The 12,241-nt window shown below is 38.0% G+C and overlaps 1 protein-coding gene across 1 annotated transcript; it reads left to right on the top strand.

Annotated features, from left to right (window-relative positions):
- Nucleotides 1–607: 607 nt before the first annotated feature.
- On the top strand, nt 608–11,644 carry LOC135728142 (terminal nucleotidyltransferase 4A-like). Its single transcript, XM_065246259.2, has 13 exons — nt 608–1,447; nt 1,783–1,906; nt 2,215–2,261; nt 2,363–2,483; nt 3,817–3,924; nt 5,272–5,400; nt 5,670–5,883; nt 6,027–6,153; nt 6,236–6,342; nt 6,432–6,598; nt 7,363–7,491; nt 9,940–10,056; nt 10,153–11,644. Exons 1-13 carry the CDS (start codon nt 807–809, stop codon nt 10,309–10,311), a joined length of 2,190 nt encoding a protein of 729 aa, XP_065102331.2. The 5' UTR covers nt 608–806; the 3' UTR covers nt 10,312–11,644.
- Nucleotides 11,645–12,241: the final 597 nt, after the last annotated feature.

The raw sequence follows: 12,241 nt of genomic DNA, 5'->3' as shown, positions 1-12,241 counted from the left end.
AACGACAGTTAATGCTAAACTGTTGCAAATAGTCTTAATTTCAACAATACATGTGTTAGATTAGTTTCATAATGAAAAAATTGACGTAATTTTATATGGTATTGTAATATATATCTTAGTTCATCTGGCAACTTTGTTTCATATTTAAATCATCAGGGCTTTTTGCCAGTACATCATTGTTTACTATTGTTGTGGTGAGGCCATAGTAAATTTGTGGTTTTATGACAAACAAAATTATAATATTACTATATCTAAACCATTTTATATTTGTTTTGATATTTTTGACATAGACTTTCAAGATTTTCAGACTTTCAAACGCATCCACGTCAATGAATGTGGCATTAAAATGTTTAAATCGGACAAAACCACGGGAAATTTTCAGAACTCTTATTTTTTATAATTTCTAACTCTGAATTTTAATAGGGAGTAATTCGCCAAACTGAAAATTTGTGTTTTAATGCGTTTTGCCGTAAAAACTTTGCTTTTCAGCCGTTGTTTCATAGGGTTTGAATATTAAAGGGGCGTGGAACTAAAAGGGGGTGTGTTACACATCCTGTAAGAGTTTAAATTTCCAGAGACATGCGCATTCGCTCGAGATTCCCTCTGGATGCGCCATATTGGAATGATCTGGATTCAGCAGTTCAAACGTCGGCTCGCTGGAAACGCTCTTGTTTAGAGGAACTATTTCGATGTATTGAGTCCTTTTCGGGATTTTTAGCTTCTCGCACATTTACGTAAGTGTTTTAACCCTCGAGGACGCCTGTCTGCCCTCAGGCGTGCGTGTGAGATTTGTGAGGTAAAGTTGGATGGATTCTCGGGTGTCTTGGATTCAACCCGAACAGAAAGGACCTGCCAATGTTTTATGGATGCGCGTGTGGGAATCCTCGCAAAGGCGAAACCACTGCCACACGGTGCGGGTGAATACACCTGCGCTGGCGGCCGGATTTATGAAGCCGTTAACGACTATTCCCACCAACACACTTGGAAAAGCGGTCAGCTGTTGCCCCAGTCATCATTATAACAACGGTGAACGCGTAGGATCCCCAAACGCATGTCCTGGTCCCCCAGCACCGTGCGTCACCCCCGGCAGTCTCGATGGTGGTTACGACTCTCTATCGCCTTTATCTTCAGGGGAATCGGAGACTGACAGCCCGAAATCAGACTCGTCGTCTGGCAGCATGAATACCATTCCAGCTAAACTTCATTTTAACTTCACCGAACACATGCACAATGTCAATAACACTTTACAACATCAGCATTTTCAGCGGCTACAGACTACGCGTAACGTTATAGTAACGGATAACCAGCCTAAATGCCATCAGGGGCGAAAGAGAACTGAAAATAAACCGAGTTCATACGGGATGAACTATTATCTTTCCCACGCTAATGCAAATTGTTTATTTGCGACTCCCTGGACAAGAAGAAGATACAACCCAGGCATTAATGGGTAAGGAAATCTCAATTGCTTTGAATGACAGATTCGCTTCAATATGTTCTTGACTTACACACAACCAAGACTTCTTTGGAGGCCAATAATATCTAACTATGTCTATAACTGCCTACTTCCCTATCTGTAACTGTTTATCTCTGTCAATAAATGTATACGTTTCTTTCTCCCTCCCTTTCCCTCTATCTATCCCTCTTCCCTGTCCCCCTGCCTATCCACCATAACTTGTGGGTCTCAGGCTTTCATGTTCCCTATGTAGGTGTAATCATTTAATGTGTATGTGTGTATACTGAATGAATGGCATTTTTAAAGGTTGTGATTTTTGTCTTCCCCAGCCTCCATGAGGAGATTGTGGACTTTTATCATTTCATGTCCCCACGTCCAGAAGAGGAGGCAATGAGAAGAGATGTTGTCAATCGTGTTGAGGCTGTAATCAAAGATTTGTGGCCTACAGCAAAGGTGAGCACACAACGCAGAGATTCTTCAGATGCTTTAATGTCATTCTGTGTGTCAATACTTGCCAACTTTCAAGTAAGCAGGTTTTGTCTGACAAAGTAATTGCTCGTGTGCATCTTAAAATTCAAGTTTATGTGAAGGATAGGGCACATCCAATTTCAGCACAAAAAGTTTTTCACTTTAGGTGATTCTCAATAAAAAGTGTGAAGTTTATAGCTTTCATTTAAACTAACAGGGTCACTTAAAGATTACAGTGTGCAGTGTGAAGTGCACTTAGCAGTCTGTTTTTAAAGTGCCATTACTTCTTGCAGGTTCAGATATTTGGCAGCTTCAGTACTGGGCTTTACCTTCCTACCAGGTACTATACCCGATAGCGTTTGAATTGGAGTATATTTCTGAATGTTTTAAATTTGTATTGTTAAATGAATCCTTAATTGTTTTATTTTTATCATTACGTAGCGATATTGACTTGGTGGTGTTTGGCAAGTGGGAGCATCCACCTTTACAGCAGCTGGAACAGGCCCTCAGACAGAAGGACGTGGCTGAGCCCTTCTCCATTAAACTACTTGACAAAGCTACGGTCAGTAATATTCAATCGTGCTCCTCAGAAAATGCATCTTTCCGCATCTCAATTCACCTACTTGTACTAAGCACTGAAAGTTTGTACTGTTTTTGTTGGCTGCTTGGCAAAGTATGGAGTATGCAAGGAGTCCGGAGTACACTGCAGGATTTTTGCCGTCTTATAAGATCATTACCTTATCACACTGTGTGACGTGGATCGTTTAAACTCTGGTACAACAGGCATTGTAGACTGTACGATGATGACACGGAAGCTTCAGCGACAGCGTCACACGTTGCGCAACGTCATCAGCATGAGCTCTTGGTAAACAAATATCAGTACGCAGGTCGTGGCAGCAAACACACTGTGCGGTGATCATGCTGAATTTCTGACTCTGTCAGAAAACTATCGTAGGCTATCTTTGGACGCAAGACCGGGAAAACTGCCGTCTTTGAACCTCTCTCACTGTACGACATAGGACCACCGATGAAGAGCCACGATCATAGAAATCGTGACGGCAATCTTTCGTCTGGGACAGCCAATAATCGTGCAGTGTATCCTGGGCTTAACACATAATGAAAATGACTGTTGATGCCTAGACACGGATTGGGATTATTAACAATCACACAAATCCTTGCATTTCAGCTTTTCTTCAGTCATTATTTCTTATGTTATCCTTACTTTATAAGTTTAGTTAATAAATCAGTGAAGCATCACTTATTTAATTCATTTGTGTAAGCAGTGTTCTCATTGGATATTTCAAAAAGAAGATGCACTCAGTCAGCTTTATTGCATATTATTTTGGACACTGCTCATCTGGGTACTTTGAGGATACTCATTTCAACATCCTATACATGCATACTATTTGGGATTGGGTATGTGATTTTGGCGGTATTAAAACCTTTAACAAAATATCACAGTTTCAAGGTGTTGCGGTATTGCAATTGCATCACTAAAATGCCTAAGAATTGGGATACAGTGCCTGCCGCCTTTTTTAGTTTATACATGCTATTTTTGATGCTGAACAATAACTGAGTTGGCTAGCATATGTAAATTGGTTACCTGTCCACTTATTTTAATTTTGTACTGTTTTAAAACATTTACAGCACTGATTGTAAAGGAAATTGTGTGGATAAGATCTATTACTGGTAACAGGTGTTAAATAGTGCTTTGTCTTTGGTAGTTGTGAGCAATATCAAATAACCATAAAAATGTTTTGATTCTTTATGATGTGACCCCTTTTAAAAATAATGTGAACAGTAGGCATGAAATGAAATGAAAATGAATAATAGTTATATATCTAATACTGTAATCAGTCAGTAATCCGATTCTTTGAATCTTTTTTTTTGTACAGGTACCAATAATTAAACTCACTGACAGACTGACCGATGTGAAGGTAGACATCAGCTTTAATGTTGAAACTGGAGTCAAAGCAGCTCGCTTTATTAAGGATCATCTTAAGGTAATATGTAGCGCCAATTCATTTCAACAGCCTATTACACACTAACAATGTTTACATGCACAAAATTGTTCATCCGACTGAATTTAATTCGATTGCAGGTTACGACAATACAGTTTACATGTATCATAAACACTGTAATCTAATTAAGATGTTGATTTACATGTACATTCTATATGATCCAATTCACACTACTGTGCAAGCACACAGCCTGCATTACCAGATTTGCCCTATGGACATTAAAACTAACCCAAAAGCATCCCATTGACACTTTACAATTCAAATACCAGTAACTAATCAACAAATCCTTTCGTCACAACACGTGCACATGAACGCTGCATAATACAGCATGTGACCCCATTACCTTAATGCGTGTTGCCACTGCCTTGTTATTGCATGTGAATCATGTGATGAGTAAAAAAAGAGGTAAATATAAGACGTGAACTAAAGCACAATTGTTCTGCGTATGTGCATAAGCGGTATGTTTGCATCTAAGAAAATACCATGGTTTACACGCAATACTCTTCTTTTTATAATTAAAGTGTTAACATGAAGGCTTTTTAATAGGATTGAGCCATCAATACGATTACAAACGGATTATTTGGTTGCGTGTAAACGTACCCACTGAGGTGCAGAAGAACTAAAGATCTGTAGCATTTGCATCTAATCTTACCCAAGGGATAGCTTACCCAAAAATAAAAAAATATAGTAATTATTTACTCTTTTTCTAGTTACTATGGGAGTGGATAATGAACACCTCGGTAACCATCCATCAGAATGAACCAAAAGTATTAAAAAACGCTTCTCAACTTTTTAAATGACATGTGTCCTAAAGACATGTACTCCTCTATTTTCTTGTTGATATCGCTTTTGTTTCAGTTGTTACACATTATATAAAAGTGAACAATCGTAAAACTGACTTATTAACAGTCAGACACAGAGAAGTGTTGCCTCTTTCAGTGCACATTTAAAAATAATCTGCATTTGGATTCTAAAGAGCAAAAAATGACTGCATGAGCCATTTATATTCACCTTTAGTTTGGTTAATTTAGTTATTGCTTATTTTGGCCACTAGGGGGAGTATTGCACTGGGTGTAGCACGTCACTGGAAAGTAGATAAATCTACAGGTGTGGTAATTAGTGAGAAAGGTGTGGATGGTGGGGAACAAGCCCTTCACAAACCTATGGGTGACGTCAACGACACTTCTTCCATATTGTCTGTGTGATTTACACATTTAGACCCATGTGACTGATTAATTTTGCCTATAACCTGTTTCACAATGTCTGCTATTTATCCTCTATCTAGTTAAATATGACAAGCGCAATGTGTGTCTTTGGGTTTCCATGCAGAAATACTCGGTCCTGCCTTACCTGATCTTCGTCCTGAAGCAGTTCCTGCTCCAGAGAGACCTGAACGAGGTGTTTACAGGAGGTATAAGCTCCTACAGCCTCATTTTAATGGCCATCAGCTTCCTGCAGGTGAGACGTCTATAAGATTCACCTATAATTTTTTATTTTCATGCCAGGAGGTGCAAGGTGTTCCGGCAGGCGTGTTTTATTTCCCTTGCTAATGATACCGCTTGTCCTCGCCATTGTGTATCGAGCCATTTGACAGTAATGATAACCGTAAATCATGTTATTATGTGGCGTCTCTGAGGAATCCTTTGAGCTGCATGATTGATTAAATGTGCACAAGGGATTGATTATTCAATTCATTAGGAAAACAACCTTATGCTGTTCCTCTACAGCTTCATCCCAGAATAGACTGCAAAGCTACCAATATTAATTTGGGCATCCTGCTCATCGAGTTCTTCGAGTTGTATGGGCGGCATTTTAATTATGGGAAAACTGGCATTCGCGTGAAGGATGGTGGAGCATACCTGGCTAAAGAAGAAATCATGAAGGCAATGGAGATTGGATGCAGACCATCAATGCTGTGTATTGAGGACCCAAACTTACCTGGTAAGTTTCAATGGTTGAAATTCGGACCCTGGCAAAAAATAAGGTAAACAATTTCATATTAAAAGAGGGGATTTACTGTCTGTAATGTCTGTGAAACAACTCCCTTCATTTAGCTTTTTCAAACGTGCCTTTTTTGTTTTTAGGAAATGATGTTGGTAGGGGCTCATATGGTGCCATGCAGGTGAAGGAGGTCTTTAACTACGCATACCTTGTCTTAAGTCATGCCGTATCACCACTGTCCCGCTCTTACCCTAACAGAAACATGGAGAGGTCAGTCCTAGTTCACTGTTGCATGAAGGCCATAGATATTCAAAACCAGTAACTGATTTTCTGAATGTTTCTCTTTTTTTAGCACATTGGGCCGCATCATTAAAGTGTCCCAGGATGTGATCAACTTTAGGGAGTGCATCATCCAGCAGTGGGGAAACCGACACAATATCAGGATGGGCATTATTAAAGGTAAGACGCATCATAAGATATTCCTCCTTGGGGTCTGTGAAGATGCATTAAACAAACAGTGGGCTTTTAAATGTTGTTGTTTATTATAGCCCAGAGCATTGAAGGAGATTCAGAGGAGCAGAGGTCAAGTGAGGAGCAGCACCGAGACTCCTCATCACCAAACAGTGCAGGCTCACCTGTCTCTCTGTCGAGCCTTCAACAGCACTCCTCATCCTCCTCATCTTCCTCTGTGTCCTCGCTCTCCGGCAGTGACATTGTACGTTTAAATGCATCAGATGTAACCGTGTGCATACAGCTGTTAGCTTGTGTGGTAAACGATCCTGCTACAGGTCTTCACAGGTCCAAGTAGATCCGAAAACCCGAGGTCCGGCCCGAGCGGGTTCAGGTCTAAAAGTTTTACCTGTGCCTCAGACATGGGTCGGGTAAAATATTAAATGTATAATAAAATATTATGTCTCGGTTATGCCAAGAGCGTTGGCGACATCTTGTGGCTGACGGTAGGTAATTTTGGTTGAGACAAACCTGTCAATCTTTTTTGTTTGCAGATTTTAGTGGTTACCTTGGTGTAGTCATCGGATAACAAATAAAAATAAATGGGGTAGCGGGCCAAATTGGTTGTGAGGCCACCAGGGTTTCTTTCTGTCTGGTGTGTGTGCAGACTGCACACATGTCAGTGCCGTTTATATTTGGGTTAAAAAAAATTGGCAGTTGGTCGAGTCTTTCGTTAAAAAAATATTTATGCAAGTCTGGTTCGGGTAAAGTGATTTCAGATAGGGTACTTTTTTTGGACCCGAGAAGACCCCTAGCTCCTACCTCCTGCTATTGTATTCTTAGAAATTCTGCTTTTCATTTACATTTTATTTAGTTTTTGAGTCCAACAAGGCTAGAAATGAGTCTAATGAATAAACCGTTCAACCAAACCACTGATCGGTCTCTTTTTTTTTTTTAAGATGTGTAGTTTTGCACCTCTTATTTATGATTGGCTTTATTTTATTTTTTTCTTGTTGGTTTGTTGCTCAGGATTCTGACACGCCATGCCGAGCTTCAGTTCTTCATGAGATCTTCCCTGGGTCCTGCGTGATCGACACCAATCACAAACCGCACAGGAGAGGGAACTCATCTGGAACATTCCTGCCCTGTAAAAGTCAGGTAGGCTGATCTATCGGGGCGGACACGAGTTGTAAGCTTTATTACAGCAATTTGAGAAAACCGTGTGTAATCCATGGTCGTTCTGGACTTTTCCAGTGTGATGTAAATAATGGTGTATTGAATATAATCCGTTACAGTTAAAAAGCTTGTGTTTTATTTCGGTGAGCTTCACATGATGAAAATCTGTGACAGACATGCAGTCGATAAATCTGCCACCTCTTTCCATTCTTAATTACTGTGTGTGACAAACCTCAAACGGATGAGAGTGAGACTTCAGTAGGTGTGATCTCTGAAGGCCGTTTGAGTTTCACACACCGCTGACTAGATTAGATTTATTTCCACTGTCTGTTTTTAGTCTTCACCCAAAGAATAACTTTGAAAAGAATGGCAATGAAATGTTTAGGGGGACTGATTCTTAAACCCTTTCACACAGCACATCGATCCCATAAAATTCTGACTGAATGCCAACACGTCCTGGGATGTCATCGCAACAATGCAGTTACTGCTCTATTCTTTGACACGATGCAGATTAACATTCACAAAAAGGAAATGTGACCCTGGACCATAAAACCAGTCATATTTCCCTACTAGGGTATATTGGTAACAGTAGCCAACAATACATTGTATGTTCCATTTAAGATATTCAGTCAATTTCCTACCGTAAATGTTTATTTAAAATTTTAAAGGCGAAATTTTTGAAAGACTTTTTCAGATGTTAAATAAATCTTTGGTGTCTCCAGAATATGTGAAGTTTAAGTTCAATATACCATATTGCATTTTAACATTTCTACTTTGTAGCAACACTAAATGGCAGTGCTGTGGTTGGAAAGTGCAGATTAGGGGGCAGCATTATCCCTTTCTGACATCACAAGGAGAGACACATTTGAAATACCTATTTATTCACATTCTTGCAGAGAATGGTTTACCAAAACTAAGTTACTGGGTTGATCTTTTTTTACCTTTTCTAGGTTGATAGAAGCATTGGGGACCCAATTATAGCACTTAAACATGGAAGAAGTCAGATTTTCATGATATGTCCCCCCCTATTAAATTCATGTATTTATCATTAGTAATGTGTTGCTAAGGAATTAATTTGGACAACTTTATGGCAAAATTTTCATAATAATAATAATAATAATAATAATAATAAAAATAATATAATAATAATAATAATAATAATAATAAATTAATTAATAAAAAATAAATTATTAAATTATTATTAATAATAATAATAATAACAACAATACCAATTTATTATTATTATTATTATTATTATTATTATTATTATTATTATTATTATTAATAATATTTATTAATAATAATAATAATAATAATAATAATAAATTGGTATTGTTATTGTTATTGTTATTGTTATTGTTATTGTTATTGTTATTGTTATTGTTATTATTATTGTTATTATTATTATTATTATTATTATTATTATTATTATTATTATTATTATTATTATTATTATTATTTAGATATAGAGCGTTTTTTTTTCGGCCAAATATTGTCATCCTAAAAAAACATACATCAATGGAATCTCAATTTCAAAGAATTTAATTAATTTAGTTAATTTGGTTTTGTAGTCCAGAGTCCAAAATATCTGGGAACTTCACACAATCCATGCCGAAACTATCCATGTGATGCGCTAATTTTGTATCAAAAAAGGCCCACATGGTCGAGAGCGAGAGAAAGGGAGAGAGTCCACCAATTTCGTAACACATCAGGTGTCTTAACGGGATCTTTGCGGCATTTGCCTGGGATTGAACCCAAATCAAATGATCCCAGACAAAACCTGGACACTTTTGTGTGTGTGTGTTTTCTGTAATCTGTAATGTGTGAGGACTTCAGACCTTTTAGAGACGGTTTCCCGGACAGGGTTTAGATTAATCCAGCACTAGGCCTTGTTTATCTTGGGCAATTTAAAGGATAGTTCACCTAAAAATTTACTTTGTTATCATTTACTTGGCTTCATGTTGTAAATGTTTCTTTTTGTTGAACACAAGATATTCTGATAAACGATGGTAAGCACACAGCAGACTGTACCTATTGACTTTCATAGTATTTGTATTTCCTACTATGGAAGTCAAAGGGTACTGTCTACTGTGTGTTTACTGTCAATTATTAGAATATCTTTTGTGTTTGACGAAATAAACTCGTACAGGTTTAGAACAACATAAGGTTGAGTAAATTTTAACTATTCCTTAAGTAGTTTTTACAATCATGCCCCACAAAAAAAAAACTATACTGGTGTGCATCTTGCGATAAAACAATGGTACTGATATATGTTAAAATAAGTCTCTGCAAGATGTTTTTAAATTTAAGGCAGCTCAAACATGCATTTTGAACACCATGTCCGGTAAACCGCCCCTTATTGTTTTATATTGGCTTTAATGGAACTTTCGGTTAACTCATTTTGCTATAAATCCCCTCATTTTGTTTCAGTCACACCCATTACCAGGCAAACAGGATATTGACGGGTCGGCTCATGATATTGGCGTACTCCACATATCTCCATCAGTTTACCCCAGCTCAATATCCAGCCCAAGTCACCACACTAAAGTAAGAGACTAATGTCAGGAATTTGTATACTTATGTAAACCCTACTGTTTAAATATGCCTAAAATGTAAATATTATAAACTTATTTATTTTTTTAGTTTGCAAACTGCCAAAGGTTTGGAACAAAAGGACCTCCACACTTGAATGTTTTTGATCGTAACCTGGGGCCCGGGGGGAAAAGAGGACATCACCATCAGTACGGTCGTAACAACTGGCGTCATCGGAGAAGGGACACTGTTCCCATGAGCCTCAGCTGATAGTGTCACCCATTTATCCCTCCTTAAAAAAAACTTGTGGCCCATGTTCCTTGGGTGCCACAGGTCAAAGGTTAGCACTTCTGATTACAGTGGGTCTTTTGTGACACCTCCGTTTCTTTGGTATTATTTTTGTGTTTTGTCGAGAACTCCACCTGTGACTACAGGTTTGAATGTACCTGCTTTTATTTGAGACCTCCACTGTTTTGTTTTATCTTTGGATTTCTAGACAATGATGTCCAATACCTTTTTTTTTTTACTTTTTTCACATCTTGATTTGCTGTTGCTTATCGGAGTGATTTGCAGCGGCTCTTGACTGTGCTCAATTTGTACTGTATATCTTTGTGCAATATGGTTGTTTTTATTATGATTTTAGTTCAATTTTAAGTTGATTTTCTTAAGTTGATTTCTTAAACTATGATTCCTTTCTATGTGCAAAGTCTTTTATCATGTTCAAATCCATATCGCAACCAGTTTTATTGTTGGGATTGTGGTTTTGCGCATGCTAAAATCTTCTGTGTACTACTTGCCCATCTGTTGGCCTTTACAAACCTGCCTTTTCAACAGCAGATGGGTTTTAGTGCTTGATCATTTACTCCCTACCAAAATCCTCTCCCTTCTCAGATCTGTCAGGTCTGCCATATGTCCACTGTTTAAGTGTAATGAGTATTTTATTTAAACGTTAAAAGCATTCAGAGGATGAGGTCGATATGCGCTCTCTCTTTAACCCAATCAGTATTCATTGCATCTGTTTACATAAGGAATACAGAGTTTGCACAATAACCCGATCCATCTGTTTTCCCCACCGTCAAATGTGTTCGTCAAAAGTCTTGGACTGGATTTCATGTTACGCCACCAGATGGAGATATTGGGCCATGTGGTGTCCACTTTTTTGTTTCTAAGCATTGAAGCTCACCATGGCGTACAAAACATTTCACACCGCAGACATTTACGTTCCATAACACTTAAAGATCACTTCATATATTTTGCATGAAAACTTTAATAATTGTGTCCCCAAGGCCTCTCTTTCAATCAGACAGTGTCTTCCTTAAGCTGACCTTGTTTTAATGGGGCTGCAGGGAATGCTGGGGGTTTGGTCAACAGAGAGGTTCATTACTTTTATGTGTCCTGAGAAAGGAAAAGTTACGTGCCAATGCAGTTTTAACTTTGTCAAACCCTAAAGGACCTACATGGGCCATACAGTCTTCTCGCCTGCATGCAGGTGCTGTTTGAATGGTAATGTATAATGTCTTAAATTTAAGACTTTTTTTCAATACACATTTTTATGTATGTTTTGTACTCAAAAATATTTTTTAAAATAAACATTTAAAACGCTTCAGGGTTCTTATTTCGTCTGTTATTTAATCCTTGGTCTGTTCAGTCGAATTAAGGTTTTTTGTATTTGTAAAATGATAGACCTCCATCTCCAAACCACCTTTCCTTTAAGTTAAAAATGTTAACTTAACTTGTCAATGACCTTAAATTCAACGTACAGTATGCATTGATGTTGTTTGCTTTTAAGAAGACCTTTTTTTTTTTTGTTGTGTTGCCATAAAGCAACATGCGTCTTTGCCTCTTTTCTGGCTAACTTCGGGGCTCCAGACTGCCACCAAATGGGGGCATTTTGCTACCAAAATTTGAGAGTGTGCCACTGAATTTTACATCCAGTCGCACATGTGCGACCAGTAAATTTGACCTTTTGTTTTGTGATGTGACACTGAATTTGAAACGGCACATTGTACTTTCTGCATCTATCATCAAAGTATTTATTAGTAATACAGTGGAAATTTGTAAAAATGTGATTATTTGGTTAGCATGTTTATTTACGGTGTGTGCCCCTAAAATTTTCAGTTGGGGGCCACTGTGCTCCCAGTAAAAAAGTTAGGCAGGAGCCCTGAACTTGCAAGTGACATCACTGATAGCTCGGATCAGA

Source organism: Paramisgurnus dabryanus, chromosome 13 (genome assembly GCF_030506205.2).
Source record: "Paramisgurnus dabryanus chromosome 13, PD_genome_1.1, whole genome shotgun sequence".
NCBI classification, from domain to species: Eukaryota; Metazoa; Chordata; class Actinopteri; order Cypriniformes; family Cobitidae; genus Paramisgurnus; species Paramisgurnus dabryanus.
The sequence above is the reverse complement of the archived record's forward strand: the minus strand, read 5'-3'. Positions and strand labels throughout refer to the sequence as shown.